The sequence below is a fragment of the Perca flavescens genome, chromosome 18 (assembly GCF_004354835.1).
Source record: "Perca flavescens isolate YP-PL-M2 chromosome 18, PFLA_1.0, whole genome shotgun sequence".
NCBI classification, from domain to species: domain Eukaryota; kingdom Metazoa; phylum Chordata; class Actinopteri; order Perciformes; family Percidae; genus Perca; species Perca flavescens.
The window spans coordinates 25,661,815-25,678,857 of record NC_041348.1 but is presented as its reverse complement, the minus strand read 5'-3'; the positions used below and the strand labels follow the sequence as shown (position 1 = coordinate 25,678,857).

At 36.3% G+C, this 17,043-nt stretch overlaps 2 protein-coding genes across 2 annotated transcripts in view; one reads left to right on the top strand and one right to left on the bottom strand.

Annotated features, from left to right (window-relative positions):
• The window catches only part of LOC114572953 (exostosin-1), a 289,717-nt gene that overhangs the window by 135,300 nt on the left and 137,374 nt on the right, over positions 1–17,043 (bottom strand). The window lies entirely within an intron of this gene.
• On the top strand, positions 14,420–16,788 carry LOC114572954 (dicentracin-like). The gene is made up of 4 exons (XM_028604771.1): positions 14,420–14,505; positions 14,659–14,777; positions 16,329–16,368; positions 16,489–16,788. The coding sequence occupies exons 2-4, from the start codon at positions 14,660–14,662 to the stop codon at positions 16,565–16,567; spliced, it is 237 nt and encodes a 78-aa protein (XP_028460572.1). The 5' UTR covers positions 14,420–14,505; position 14,659; the 3' UTR covers positions 16,568–16,788.

Sequence of the window (17,043 nt, the reverse complement as noted above, 5' to 3'; positions counted from 1 at the left end):
TTTTCTTTATTCAGCCACAATCTTGGTTACATGAGCTGTGAGTTAATACAATGCATTCTGAAGCCTCAATTCAGTGTTCAGTGTTTCCGTGTCAAACTACAGTTTAAGTTTCATCAAAGTGACTTTTTATTATTGTGTACAAGAACATTTTATGTCAAAGTTTTTTTTTTACAAGTGGTTATGGTTTACATGAATTTGGGTGACTTATTCAATGATGTATGATTGAATTATTTTCAGTCAACTAGACCAGATAACTACAAAACGGTTGCATTTTGCCTCAACAGTGAGATGTAACTGATCTAACACGCATCCAAATGAAAAGGAGAGGCAGAAACATTTAATTGGCAAAACTTCTACAATCCAGCAAAAAGTATTTTTAAAGAGGCTACTGGAAGAATTTACTGAAACTCACAAAAAGTGCGAGACAATTAAATAAATAAAGCTATCCTGTAATTAAAAAGTTATTAAGTTTAACCATTTCATTTTTCTTTAACATGCGCATTGTTTGGCTGTCAATGCTCTGATGACACTTCCCAAGGACAAAGTATGAGCATGGAAACCTTCAGTTTGATTTGGCAGGTTAGGAACCAAACCATTTTTAATGCATGTACAGAAAAAAAGGACCAACTGAATCTACAGGCCTCATTCTTTAAAGTTAACTGGTGAGAACGTAACACCAATAAACTGCAAAATATATTGTTGTAATTTAAACTTTAGACTAAATAAATTGTATGTAACCAAATTAAACTTTTGGATCTGTGCTCTTTTCTGGCTTGCCAAAACTAAATATACTGTAGGTGCGATTGAGCCCTTGCATAAAAGTTCTTATGGGTGTCTCTTGCTCAATTTTGTGTATTGCTGTCAAGCTGTTCATCAGCATCGACGTGTTGATTGTTGCTAAATGTTCTTGCATAATATGTGACTTGACATCTGATGAGAAAGTTTACTATTTCCCTTAATTGTTCTGTTTTTAAATGCATTAGTCATGCTGTTTTTTCACACCATTTTACTGACAAAAAAAAGAAGCTACATTTCTTCCTTTTCTAGAAACATCCACGCACCTTTAGTCAAAACGCGTCTTCAAAGTTATGGGGCACAACTCTCATTGCTGACATTTGAGCCACTTTAAGTAATACAGCTATTTAATGATATATAACAAATGTGTGATATTCATCAAAGAATGATTTTATTTTGTCATTGGTTGCAGTTTAATTTAACAATTTAACATAGATGTGCCATATTCTGTATGTACTGACCTGGTTATATTATATATGTATCTGTTTAGGTTGGCAACTGTAATAGATTTTGTGGTCGGATAGTAAATTGAAAAAACAACAATACCAACATGACAAACAATATATTAGATAGAGCAAAATGTCTGCTATGGATTGATCGCTCGACAAACACGACCCATGTGCACTTTTTTTTTTTTTTTTGTAATGGTTGAATCCCAAAACAGTTGGAAAAAATCCTAAAATGTATTCATTCTCACAATATGAAACAATTTTGAGTCTACAGTAATCATTTCTCACAGCTTGATAAACTAGGAAGTGACAGTGGAAGTTGAGATCAACACCTTGCCTCAACATCTGTGCCCAGAACTTAATCAAAAATGCAAAGAGAAACATATTTTCACTGAATATTGCACAAACAATGAAAATTATTTCAACCTTAGTTTAGCTTGAACATTTTGTTCTAAGCCTTTATTTCTATAGGACAGCTGAAGACATGAAAGGAGAGAGTGAGAGGGAGGGGGAATGACAGCAAAAGGCAAAGGGCCGCAGGGCAGAGTCAAACCTGCAGCCGCTGTGACAAGGAGTAAACCTCTATACATGGGCGCCTACTCTACAAGGTGAGCTACCCAGGCGCCCAAAGAAATGATTACTTAAAGGATACAGAGATTCACATCAATATTAGGCCTCACAACTGCTCATTTGTGCATTTTTTGGCCCAATGGTTAGCACTGTGGCCTCACAGCAAGAAAGTGCCAGGTTCGAAACCCTTGTTGTCCCGGAACTTTCTGTGTGGGGTTTGCATGTTCTCCTCATGTGTGCATGAGGTTTTCACCGGGTGCTCCGGTGTCCTCCACCACTAAAAACACGTTCCCCTCCCTTTGCCGAGCTGATGTGTGGTGAGCGTCTGGTGTTTTAAGGCTGCCGTGCATCGCCCGGGTGGGTGCTACACATTGGGGGTGGTAGAGAGTAGTCGCTGAGCCACTGACCAAGTGTCCGTATTTTACGAGTTGGGAGAGAGAACGGGTTGGTTTAGTTCAAATCTGCTGTTGGCTAGCCATTGATTGCTGAACCCCAAGTTGTTCCCGATGTGTGTATGGGATATCTGTAGATTTCTGCCAAATGATTGTAATGACTCAACCTCCACAGTCAGTCAACACAGCATGGTGCAAAACATGCATGAACATTTGAACAAATGTAGTACCACAGTCAATCTTAAACAAAGTTTAAGATCGACTAAATTAGCTTTGTCTGTGCGGGCTATGGATTATTTGTTTTACTGAGTATACACATACATTTTACATTTTTACATATACATTTTGTTCAGTTTGCAAAGTTTCCTCATAGATGGAAGTTGAATCTTGAGTCTAACCACGTCCCCACAGCTTGAAGAAGTCTTCAGATTAGAAACTTAAATTAGACCAACATCTACTGAGCATGAAAAAAGGTTTCCACCCACAAGCGATCGGTATTTCACTGTTAGGTACAAAAATTACAATCAGCCGTAGATCCCACAATTGCCAACTTCGCTCTCTTTGACATCAGTCTTTTGAATCTGACCATCAGTCTGCGGGCAGGTAATAAAAACTAATATTTCCTCTTCATTTTACTTGATTTAATCCAAAATCCTGATGCAGATTCACACTTTAGAACTATTATGACATGTATCCTTGTTAGATGAATTCATTAAGTGATCGAAGAGATATGTGACAGCTAAGAAATTATATTAGAAGATAAGAACAGTTTTTATCTCAAAAAAAAAACTTTGTACGAAATATGCATAGTGTACATAGTCAAATAAAATGTGTTTTTGCTTTTCAGGATGAAGTGTGTTATGATCTTTCTTGTGTTGACTCTGGTGGTCCTCATGGCCGAACCCGGGGAGTGTTTCTTTAAATCTTTGTGGAGAGGGGCCAAGGCCGTATTCAAAGGAGCCAGGGGGGGATGGAAAGGTAAATAAGTGTTCATATACTAATTCTTCTTTAGTCTGTCAACAACAATTTAGTATAGATCACGCATGAGTATATATCACATTTTCACCATTGACTGTATCGAGCTACAAGTTTCACCATATTCTGTGATTTTCTAAGTCTTTAATTTAGTCCTGACATCTCAGCTGTATTTGCTCCAAAGCACTAACTTCACCCTAAGTAAAGAGAGCATCATTATTGTACTAATTTCAAACATATTGAAATATCAATAAATTGACTGTCAATGACAACAAGATGTTGTGTGTGTTTAATTTTCATCTTTGTTTGTTTAGCCTACAGAACTCACCGTAAAATGCTCAAGATGGCTCGAGGGTAAGCATGTCTGACTACTCGTTAAAGTTGATATCAATGAGCCAAATTTAAAAAAGCCTCAAACCTAAAACATTGCAACCATTTAGAAAAAAATCTAAATCTTCATGACCTGCTGACAAATAATCAATTCAGCTTATGAATCTTATTTGTTGATTAAACATTTGTTCAACAAAATGTTAGACATTAGTAAAACATACCCATCACCTTTGTTTTTTTCCCACCAATTCAAAACTGAATAATATTAATTCACAACTATATAATAGAGAGTAAATCAGACTAATTTCAAAAGCTTCTGTCATTTGTATTTGGAAAAAGTATTGCAAAAGTTAGTCAATTTTTAAAATCTGTAATTCTCTTCTCTAGAAGAGTGCAGTACCAACAAAGAGGCAGAGCGGACAACGATCAACAAGAGCCAGATTTTGTGATCATTAACTGAGTCTGGTCATTCTGAAGAAATCATTTTTTTGCTACAGCTTTCTGCAAAAACAAACGTATGATTTAACAAACTGGCTGTCTCAAGTTTGTATCAAGCACTTGAGATGTAGTGACTTTTGGCACAGTGGCAATTGGTTTTGACAAATGGAAAATTGCTAAATATTGTAAACTGCTGAATAAAACTGCAATACAAAAACGTCATCTCTGCTTTGTGGTTTTATTAAAGTGAATAAGTTCCTCTTATGTTATTTCAAGATTGCCTTTTAAGTCCTAGGTACGGTAAATATTTATATGAATTCTGGTAGATAAAAAAAAGAAAGAAAAGTGGTTTAATCAGTTTATAAGATAATCACTGTTCCACTTGTGTCTCGTAAGCATGAGTCTTTGGGAATTTTTTTTAATTCAGGCAGGAAGTAAAGTTCATGTTGTCAATATTTGATTATACATTTTTTTATATATAAAATATATAATGCAAAAGACATAATTCACAACCACAATGATCCACAACAGTGACTCGGCACAAGTGGTTGAGAAAAGATTAGGGCTTCAACTAACGTTTTGTATTATTTTCTCTATATAAAGATTAATCATTGGGACTATAACACATCAAAAATATGTGAATTACCATTTCCAAGAACCCAAACTGACCATCAAATGAAAAGGACTGTCATCAAATGCCTTTTTTTTCCAAAAGCCAAAGATATTCAATGTACTATAAAGCAGCTGATTCTCACATTTAAGGAGCTGGAACCATCAAATGTTTGGCATTTTCATTTTCAAATCATTAATCAATTATCAAAAATAATTGCTGATACATTTTCTGTGATATCACTTAATGAAGTGATTGTTGTAGCTGAATGTTACAACTGTAGCACAGACTGAAAGCTGTGTACATCCACACAGGTGTTTTTAAACTGTTGTGGCTGATATAGAGCTGGGCGATACGGATAAAAAAATCAAATATCATGATATATATCGATGTCGATATTGTAGGGTTGAATATGGTGCTTTCACAAAATCTTAACACAATGAGAGTTTTAATAAATAATCACCAATAACATGGAAACGTACGCCGTAGCTACTATCACAAAATGTGAGCTACAGTAGGCTAATTGGCTCACATTCTGTGGACTGCATGCTAAAATGATCTGACCCCTGCAAGATACTCAATTTAATTGTCTAAATCAGACTGACAAAGTGTCACATAAACATAGGATACATTTATGCAACATACAAACATATAAAGATATACACTTTGGAATGCATTTTATGCACAGAACAGAGGGAGGTGGATTTGACCCTCCTGTTGTCCTCGGGTCAAATTTGACCCGTTTTCAAAGTTTTTATATCACACATTTGGGTTTATATCAACCAAATTGCCAAAGGACGGAAATAAACCGTAACGCAGCACAGACGCGCCCAGTGGAGAATCAGAGTAAAACTAGTGGTAACAAGTTGGTTCTAGTGGTGAAGATATTGGTGGTAATGGAAAAAAAGTGACAAAAACATTGAAAATAGCAAGGAATGCGTGGGACAAAAATGTCAAAACAGTGTCTAAAAAAGTGTTAATTTTGACCCGGGAGGACAACACAAGGGTTAAATCCTTTTAGGATTTATTAGCCAGTATGGACTGGAGAAACAGTTACAGTATGCAAAACCTGTTTTGATGTACATATGGGCAACTGACTATTGTTTTTAGACTTGAGAACCTATTCTTTATTGCTGCAGACTTGCAATTGTCAAATCACTTCAATTAGAGAAAGGTATTGATCCCGCCGCATTTCATACGTACCTGTATGTGTGACCGCCACATTCAGACTGTTTTTCAAATTTAAGTAATGCAAGTTGAATTAATTTTGAGGATGTCTTCTCCTAACAGAAGAAAACATCTGTAGTCTAACCACTTTCCCACGTCTCAAAAACCTTAAAATTGTAGAAGTGGGATTTTGAGATTAAATCAACATCTTGTCATCATCTGGATAATGTGATGTTGCAAATGTGAACTACAAGGTAACCAAATTCAAAACTTAGGCTGAGAAATTAATGAATAACAGATCTCTGTCCCTGACAGGCACCTCACAACTTAGGCAAAGTTCACATCACCTGTACATCTCACACTGCTCACTTTGCTCTCTCTGACACTTAATCTGTAAGGTAAGAAAATAAGATTTATTCGTCCTGTAACTTTAATGAATGCAAAGTCTTAGGAATATGTGATGGGCTCTGCCGCTGGATATATATCACGATTTGTTTTGTTGTTGGAGGAATTAATGTAGTGAATGAAGAGAACTGATTCTGGATGTGGCCACTGTGATGTGTCTTTGTTTTTTTTTTTAGGATGAAGTGTTTTGTGATCTTTCTGGTGCTGACACTGGTCATCTTCATGGCTGAACCCGTGGAGTGTAGGGGGTTTAAAGGGATTCCTTCCATTTGGAATATTGGGAAAAAAGCAATGAAAGGTAAATCACAAGTTAAATAAGTTACTTTAGACAGTCAGCTGAGGACAAGGCACTAGTATAAAACATGCAGTATGAAACATGCATAAAAAAAACTTGAAATACATTTTTGTTGTTAGTTATTTGGAGTTTGAAAAGCATAAGTGGAGACAGCCCATGCTAAACCAGCATTGACTTTTTGACCTTCTATAGCACATCTTCTTTCAGACTATTGGGAAAAAAACATCCAAAATACACATTTAGGAGTTTATTTTACTACACTTTGTCTAGAGGGGAGTTTGACTTAAAACATCTTTGTCCGTACAACTAAAATGTTTATTTCTATATGGAATAAAGCTGTGGAACAGATTGACTGCAGTATATCTGCATGACCTGAATCAATAAGTGCTACAGAAATATTGTTTTACAAGGTACAGGGAGGAAGAAGGATTTTGACCAGGTGTACTCACTGATTATTTAATTACTATTAATTACTACTTTTTTATGGTGGATGTTAGGGCAAGTCATTTTTTTTATGTCATTGCGATATCAACTTGCGCAATAAACTATTTGTTTCATTCGTTCAAAAAGCTACGTAATTCGTAGGCATTCTACGTTTATTTTTGCTGTAATTACTACATTGACTGCCGCTGTATAAGAATGAGGTGGTCGGGGTTATGGGTGGGTGTTAAAACACAGGACTTTCAAGCCAGGCAGCGCAGTTCGCTTCCCGGTGTAAACTATAGACTTTCACCCAGGAAATGTGTGTTCCTTAGGAGTGTTTTACTCCAAACCACAATCTTTTTCCTAATCTTAACTAATAGTTTTGGTGCCTAATCTTAACTTTGGTCGCAGCAAAATGTTTATATTTTGTGTATTAAATTGAACCGTAATATCCGCCGAAAATAGAGGCAGCTCGCGGTGCTCTGTACCCGGCTCAAAGTCACCCATTTTCGGCAAAACACATCTACTGACTGCCGCTGATATGACCGAGCTGTGACGGAGGTCCGTAGCCCGCGTCACGAAGCTCTGTAGCGGCTTAAACAACTAGCAACTGACGCTCGGCTTCATGGAGCTCGTAGCCAGCCGGCGGTCTCCTAGTTTCGTAGAATATCATACGTTTTGGTGTGCATTACATTATTTTTTTTTGTGCCTTTTATATGTTCACTTTCTTCAATAAATTCATGTTGGAAATGATAACCTTTATTAGCAGCAGAAATGCAGAACTACGTACACTTTAATATCTGTTTATTTATCACAAGTAATATCCTTATCACGATATTCAACAATGTTATCGCATATTGCCTATTTTCCTCATATTGTGCAGCCCGGATGTATACATACTGTATGTAAATATGTATGTTTTATGTTGGTGTGTGGGTATATAAATGTGTAGCAAAGTGTAAAAGATGTGTTAGGATAGGACATGATAAGTATATACAGGCATTTTTAAGATTATTAATGAGAAGTGGAGAAGGGGTAGGACTAAATAAGCTTATGCTTCTTCCTATTCCTTTTGTGACATGCCAAGTTAATATTGTTTTTGTTCTTTTAGCTTTTATTATATTATTTTTACATGTTTAAAATAAAGTCTTCATTCCATTCACTATATGTTTATACAGCAGCCTCCACTTGGGGCCCACAAGGGCAGTTATATATTTTACTTAAATTTTTTTAAATTGTACTAAATAATATGACATTGTTTTGATGTGACTTTATCCGTATCTCCTCGTCTGTTTAGGAACCAAACCTTACCGCCCGGTGCTGAAGTCGGCAGCAAAGTAAGGACTCATGACGAGTGTTTACTCTTATTTGGAATTACATTTTGTATTGATAGAATATTTTCACAAAAGTATATGATGTCTCCTTGAATGGGGAATTTTTCAGGATTTTACTAACTCAAATCTGTATCTTATTTCCTTCTTTGACTTAGGTTTGGGATAAAACAATACCTAGACCTAAAGTCACAACCTGAAGACTATCAGGGCTGAGAGTTCATGAAGATGATTGAGATGATGATTTAAGCTGCGCTGTAGTGGGGGAATCAATGCTGCCCTAAATATGACACTTAATGCTTTGAAACTCAAGAAACAACTGAATCAGCAAGCAAACTGTAGACTCCGGTTTGCAGGAGTCATGTAATGATCATTAGGCATCGGCTCCAAATGGTTTTCTGAAATGATATATTATATGATATTGCTACTGCAAACTGTGATGATGAATAAAACTGCAATACAAAAATATAGGGTATTTTTGGATTTATTACTTTAGTGAATACGAGGTATGCACCAAGGAGATACATCAGATTTGTATTGACACCGACACTCAGGGTATTCTTGGTGTTATTACTTCAGTGAATATGAAGTAGAACACACTGGATTGGTATCGACAACGATACTGACCCTATTACATAGCTCTGGTATTAGCAATAACATAACAGGTCCACATATAACAATTTCTTTGTCAATGTCATTAAAAACGTATGCTGTACTGTATACGTTATACTGTGATGTAAGGTTAAAGTTCTGTGGGTATTTTATTGGACATCAATTCAACATCCTTTCTCAAAAGCCTTATTGACACAACATTTTGCAGATAAAACAGATACAATTCTTCCTTTTCATGCACTGTCAGTCAATTCATGTACATAGTTACTACTGGTGGAATGTAACTAAGTACATGTACTTAAATTACTTTGCTGATATCTTGTACTTTACTTTAGTAATTCCATTTAATGCAATGCTTCTGTTCCACTAAATCTCAGAGGCAAATATTCAACTTTTTGCACTTTCTACATTTGTTTGACAGCTTTAGTTACTTTTCAGATGAACAGGTATTAAAACCATGTATCTCCAAATTTGGTGATTTTCAGTGTTTTTGATAAAGTGAAGAATGAAGTGTTTCTTTATGTGTTGAGCAAATATAGGACATATTGGATAGGATAAAACAACATAAGATAATTTTGCTAAATATCACATACATTATTAGTTTTACTATTTTGTATATCTGAATACAATTACATTTTCACCTACTATAAAGTCCAATGATGGACAAAACTATACACCTATACACTCCTGCCACTCAGCAAGCATTTAAATGTTGAAATGTACAGAGTTGGACATGCTATTTGATAAGCTACACCAATAATTACTCTACAAAAAGTAATCACTGAGAGCTAAATTCTTAAGGGAAATTAAGGAAAGCTTGTTATGCTGAAGGGTCTTAAAGTGCCCATATTATGAAAAAAACACTTTTTCTGGGATTTGGTGTGTTCTTTTGTGTCTCTGGTGCTTCCACACACATACAAACTTTGAAAAAAATCCATCCATGCTGTTTTGAGTGAGATAAGGTTTCTGAATGTGTCCTGCCTTCAGTCTCCTAATGAGCTGTTCAAAATTGGCTCGGACTGTGACGTCACAGTTAGCTCGTAGCTAACACTAGCATGCTCGTTCTCAATACGTCGTTCTTAATAGCAAAGCACTGCTACAACACACACAAGTTCACCATAATCTACAAAAGAACTACTTACATGTGCTACTTACAAGTCTCCCAGCTAATCCTGCCTTGTAACTGACCAAAGTTGGAGAAACAGGCTTTCTTTAACTGTCTCTAGAGTTAGCTAGCTGACATGATCTACATCTGAGCTACTGGGCATGTGCGAGTGCAATCAAAGATAGTACAGAAGAAGAAGATGAAAAGAGGTCTCACTCTGTAGCTAAAACAGAAACCAGGTGAAAAGAGGATCTGCAGCAGTGAGAGAGAGCTGTGCAGTACAACAAAAATATGTGTTTTTTGAAAATTAAACCATGTAAACCTATTCTGGTACAACCTTAAAATACAGTTATGATCCTGAAAATGAGCATAATATGGGCACTTTTATGTCATATGTTTTCCTTGAGTTAATGTTAAAAAAAAACATTTCCGGGGGGTCTCCTCACTACTTTAACCCCCAAAAAAGGACTGATTCCAGACAAGCTCTGTGAGCAGTGGCAGCCATTGCAGAATTCCCCTTTTTGAACCCAAAGTATGACGGGGTTCTTTTGAAACAATAATATATGCAGTGGAAGGTTTTTACATTTTTGCCATTTTAAACATTCAATGTCCAAAAGCTCTTTCCCAGGAAAGATCCACAACGGCGCTTGAAAAGTACTGGCCTTCTTTAAACAGATATAAAGATATAAAGAAAAACTGAGCTGCAGCTAAGACAAACACTACAAAACCTCCACCAACAGCTTAGCTATAGATAGATAGAATGAATGAATGAATATAGAATCACAAATGGCAGATTTTCACCTGAACAGACTCAGACTATGTCTGGACAATGCTGCCGTGCCTCAAAACACTAAAACAACATACCGAAATGGCTGCATGTTCTTGACACTCCACAAAGTCCGATCATAACTATAAAGATGGTCATATGATTCCATATAATCACTCCAACATGTATATACCAAACTGGTAATAGGATACGCTGAAAAACAGAGCATCAAATGATTCTGTATGTCTTTTTCCACCCAATTTTTGAGAGGACATGTATAATGCATATGAAAGGATATTTCCATTTTATGAATTTAATTTTATTAATTATATTAATTATCCTGCTCATACAATATTAAGATGCTCATATTCCTAATGAAGTCCAAGGGACCGAAAAGTTGTTACCTTAAATACAAATTTCAGCAATAAGTGAGACTGTGTGTAATGTTTCTGTCACATGTAATTGTAAGTCAGTTTGTGTTGAAAATGTTTGGATGTGTGCTGATGTCTTTTTAACTTTTGATATTTCTCTTTTAGTCCCTATCCCCATCCTTTAAGAGGCTTTGCCTTTGGACAGGTTACCATTGTAAAAAATAATTTGTTCTTTATGACTTGCCTGGTTAAATAAAAGGTTAAATAAATAAAATAAAGCTCTTCTATTTGTCTTATAAATTGTTGCTGAAAAGCGAGTCTTTCTCAAGAGTCTGTCTTTTTGGGCACTCCAAGTACCGGTACCATAACAGCATGAATAGATGCTCAAAATCCAAACAACGGGTCACTTGACCACAGTATTTTGTTGTGCTGCTGTTGCACAGTGCTGATGTCTTGTCTGTCTGTGCACTGGCAGTGTTCTCTTTTGGGAAGTTCTCACTGAAAATGGACATGTGGTCTAAAAGCGTGTCAAAAACTATTAATTGTGTGCTGGGTGATATCGAAATAATAAAATATCACAATATTTTTGACCAAATACATTGATGATGATATTGTAAGGTTGACTATTGGTGCTTTCATCAAATATTTACACAATGAGAGTTTTTATAACTAATCACCAGTAATCTGGATACAATGACTAAATGGGTAAAGGCAAATAATAAAACAGCTAGTAAGTCAGGTAAGTTCAGAAAATGACATGACTTTACTGTAATGCAGCATTTAACACCAGGAAAAGACAACACTAGTGTCATAACACGATATTACGACATCCAAGAAGATATCCAGCTTCATATATCAGTGTCAATATAATATCGATATATTGCCCAGTCCTAGGCTGATTAGTGAGGTGTAAGTTGGGTGCACCTTTGCTGGCAGTTACATGACGTCACCCAAGCTCTATAATAATAAGAATGATAAAAGGGTAAGGTGTCACACCTAGGGCTGGGCGCTAAATCGATTTGATCGATTAACTCAAATGTGTAGTTAACGTCGATTTGTTTAAATGAAAATCGATTTTCTTCTTAACATCCGCCGACGCTCCCCTCTGGGCTCCCGTTGCGCCGAATGGGCTCAGCCCTCCCCCCGCGAGTTTGCCATGAATCGGATTTTTGGGGAAAAAATCTGGGATTTTATTTTTAGGCCATATCACCCAGCCCTAGTCACACCCTAACAGATATACAGTAACAAACAACAGAAGGGTGAGGCAGGAGTATGTCAAGCACAGTTTGTAGATGTCCACACAGTCTTGATAAGAGGTCCAGTTAGGCATCATGTTCAAGTGAAAACACCTGTGAGGACTTTAACGTTGCACAATCACAGATAACTTTAGATGTCAACAAGTACCTTCCTCTCCAATTCAAATTTAAAAATGAATTCCTCCAGCCTGGGTTCAGGAGGCAGACACCGTCTCCACATTTAAGAGTACACTTAAAACTCTCCTCTTTGATAAAGCGTATAGTTAGGGAGTGAGGAGTTGGAACGTTCGCCTAGACTGGCGGGGGAGGGTGTATTGCTGCAGACACAGCACCCCTCCTCTTCTCTGCTTCTCTTCATAATCGTCAGATTTATCTACCAACCCTTATAGAGCTGGCTCAGGTTTGCCTTGCCTAATGCGGTTATAGGTCTAGATTTTCGGGGGACTTCCTTTGACACACTGAGCTCTTCTCTCCTTCCATCTGTGTGCATTCATGTCCCAGTAATGCTTGTTACTAACTTGGCTCAGTGGAGCTTATTCCCCAGAGTCCTTACATTTTCACGCCTTGTAGTTTTCCTTGGATTGAGGGGAGGGGGGGGGGGGGGGCACCTAAATCATGGTTGGAGCTGCCGCTGCTACACCCTGAACTGCTACAACTGTTATTTCTAGTCATAGTTCCACTGTTTTTATTGTTGCTAAAATTGTAACTGTTCATCATACCAACTGCTATAATTATTATGAATCATATTTCTCTACATCTGTATCAGTGTCTCTGTGTCCCAACTGGAACCAGCAGATGCCCGCCCACCAAGAGCCTGGGTCTGCCCAAGGTTTATGTCTAAAAGGAAGTTTTTCCTCGCCACTGTCCAAATGCTCTTGGGGTAATTGTTGGGTCTTTGTAAATTATAGTGTGGTCTAGACCTACTCTATCTGTAAAGTCTCTTGGGATAACTCTTGTTATGATTTGATACTATATATAGCTCTCTTTACGACAACACAGACACAGGTTGGTTCTTTGGAACGGGCGTTTATTGCTTTGCTCTTCTGTCCTTAATGCATCCACATCACGCCGTGATAACTACATGAATGAACACAGTAAGCACGTCCAATTAATTATACATTACTGAAGAAAATAAAGAACAAATTCCGCTTGGCGAGAATATAAACAAAGTTTCACATATAAGATAAAATACCTCGTTGGCTGCTTGTCTTGAAAACAGGTTCTTAAATCCTCGGAAAATCCTTCACAGTTCGCTTTGACCTCCGACAACAGTGAAACTCCAACTTAACATGTGCACACCTTAGGTTTCCTTTTGTCCATTAACAAATTCCGCAGCAGCGGAAACCACAACAGAGAACTTTAGTTCCGAGATAAACAAAAAACACAACGGACTAAAATCTAACTATTACATCACATTCATTTTAACCTTTACATTAACCCATTTCCTATTTATTTACTGTATGAGACTGAATATAAACTAAATTTACTATGAATTTTGCATTAATTATGCATCATAAACACAGCACATATTTAACAGCACTTACACTATAAATAAAACTGAAGAAAATTGAATTGAATTGGGGGGACATTCCATCCGGCCCCACAAAATGTTGGGTTTTGGCTCATTGAGTTTAGGTTTTTCTTATTTAGGTTTTGGCTGGGATCAACCCCATTTTTCTTTTGTTAGTTTCAACCCCATTTATTAGTTTCTTTGACCTTTGAGTTAACTGATCACAATTAAAAACAAAGTAGTTGCTGTAAAAAAACGTCTTGGCATCATTCATATGTTCCAGTCTCCTTTAGAGCATTTTAGAGAGGCCGTAACAACAGCAGCGCTACGAACCTATGATGACAACTTTTTTTTATCTTGAGCCAAGATGTATAAACTTTTGACATGACCAAATCCTTAAGAAAGAAATCCTGGAGCTATTGGAACTTGCAGTTAGGGATGTTTACCAACAGATTACCCAATTACCCACTGCTTGAAAAACATGACTTGACATCCTGAATATTTGTAGGTTTATCTCATCATCTTATCATCCCTCTACAGAAATGAACATTGCAAAATACAATGACTAGCACAATGCTGTGGCATGAGTTGCTTTATAAAGACACAAGTACTTCACAAATTGTACAGTAGGCACAGAGATTCACATCGCCTGTTGAATCTCACTTTGCTCTCTTTACGTGTCTTTTGGCTCAGACTATCAATCAGGTAAAACTTGTTTTCTTCTTCATTTAATACAAAGTCTTTGAGATATGTGATAAGCATCGACACCAAATGTATACTATGAGTTGTAGCCCTGCTATATTGTTGGATGAATTATTTTGTTGTTTGAGTGACAGGTGATGTGTTTTTGTTTTTCAGGATGAAGTGTGTTATGATATTTCTTGTGTTGACGCTGGTTGTCCTCATGGCCGAACCTGGGGAGTGTTTCTTTAAACGTCTGAAAGCCATGTGGAGAGGTGCAAAACAAGCATCAAGAGGTAAACTCAAATTGTGTGTCCAGTGACAATAAATAGGTAGATTTATGATATATGCTGACAGACAAAAAGTACTAGAATAGAAAACAAGCGATATATCCACAGAATGTACTATATGTCTTAATAAATCACCAATGTTTTGTGCATAATGTATCCCAGTATGTATTGATTTAGATAATTATTTGTGTTGTTTAGCATTGTTGTTAATTAGCAGGTCAAATATGTCAATACATCTTGGTTAAACATGGCTGAAACAAAGCTATTTTGATTACGTAGTTATCGTTATTCAAATGCTGTTAAAACTACAGTCATATGAACTGTAACCAAGTTTTTCACTTCTCAGCAACAATAAACCCAGTTTTACCCTTGCTATTTAGACAATATTTGATTTACCTGTCACCAAAGCAATGTTTTGTTGGCCAAAGTCAATTCCACGGTAGATATGGACATGCTGGGCATCCGGGGGACCGGGAGGAGCTGTAGTATGTGAATCAGCTTTAAAATTCAATGGGCAGCCATATTTGGCCATTTGGATAAATAAAATCAAGGCACTGTGGCACAAACATTATTCTTTATTTTACAACCATAACATGGGATTCTCGATCCACAATTGTCGGTAAAATAAATAGAAAAGGAAATTGTGTATTGATTAAGAATAATAGGGGATACGAATCACAATTCTTTAGAAAATTAATTTCTTCTTCCCACACTTACAGCATTTAATTTGCTAACAAAAAAGGTGGTGTACTCTGTGTGTGAGTGTGAGGTGTAACCCACCAACTGCAAACAAAAAGTCAGGCATAGCAAAGGAGGGAGTAGGCAGCATAGCGGCCAAGTTTACAGTGAAAGCAAAAGTCTGATCAATGAGAAAGAAGCAAAGGAAAATATCAAAAAAGTAAAAGACCAATAGTTCACATGATTACACAACTAATTTTTCAAGTTGTAATTTCTGCTTTTGAGATTACATTTTTTCTTTCAGTCAGTGTTATTCTCTCTTAAATTCTTATGTTAGATAAGACACAAACTGATTCCATACTGATAACACTCACTGTGATGGGTTTGTTACCGTTTTATGGTTTGTGTGTATTTGTTGATAGATAGATATTAGGAAGAAATTTGTATTGTGTAGGCCAATGTCTTGTATGCATTTGTCTTGTGGAAGGAAAGTTGTATGCTGAACAATCTCACGAGCACTTTCTGTGAATTGATAATTTTTTTAATAATTTACTGAATATTAAATAATACTAAATAGATTCACTATTTGCTGACATTACATTTTTTAATGTAATGTCATCTTCATCTTGGAGATAATCAGAACAACAATGATACTCAAGAGTGCCATTAATGAACAGATTATTTTTAACATTAAATTGTGTTAAGTAATAATATAATAAGATCACATGTCCATGTAATTGTCTGTTAAGAGCATAAATACAAGAGTAACATGAAGGAGATGGAAAAAAAAGCACACAATAGCACAATATTTTAAACATGATTAAATTGTGTTTAGTAATAGAATAATAAGATCATATTTTCATTTCTTTCTTTGTTTAGATTACAAATACAATCGTGACATGAAGAAGATGGAGATAAGGTAAGGACTTATTATTAGGAGTAATTGCTGTTAATATGAAAAAAGACAATTAAACTAAGACACGTAAAAACTAACTAAAAAACTAAGAAATCTGTATCTTAATGTCTCCCTCTTAACTAGGTATGGACCTAACTGGCAGAATAAAGAAGGAGGCAGTGCCAACCCGCCACCTACACCACCTGAACCTTATCAGCGCTGAATTGATACAAAAACAGCTATATTGTTTTGGGGCTAAACGCATAGCCCTTTAGATTCAATAGCTTTGTGCTTCGCAATGCAGAAAGCCAATGGAGAGGCAAACCAGTAAAATCAGATAATATGAGGATGATGAAGCCCAGATATAATTGGTTTTGAAAAAAGTGAAATGGCTTGCTATTGCAAACTGTCCTGATGAATAAAACCACAAAGCAAAACATCAAACACTCTGCTGTGTTCTTACTTGGGGAGGGAATATGTTCCTGTGATTTTATGTTAAGATTTACAGTGACAATAAAGAAAAACATTTTTTTTTTTTTGCTTTGTAACAAAAATATTGGTAGATCTCAAGGCATCACGTTCTTGTAATTCTCATTTGTGTCAGTTTAAGGCAGCAAGAGCCTCCAAAAAAGTGTTTGACATATCCCATTTTGTTTGCTATTGTTGTCAGATTATTAATGACACCTAATAATGACACCT

Bases quoted from the DNA above. Each gene is read 5' to 3' on its own strand.
- LOC114572954 (XM_028604771.1), top strand. From the start codon at position 14,660: ATGAAGTGTGTTATGATATTTCTTGTGTTGACGCTGGTTGTCCTCATG. The intron at 14,778-16,328 runs GTAAACTCAAAT...TTCTTTGTTTAG, and splicing joins TGCAAAACAAGCATCAAGAG to ATTACAAATACAATCGTGAC. The intron at 16,369-16,488 runs GTAAGGACTTAT...CCTCTTAACTAG, and splicing joins ATGAAGAAGATGGAGATAAG to GTATGGACCTAACTGGCAGA.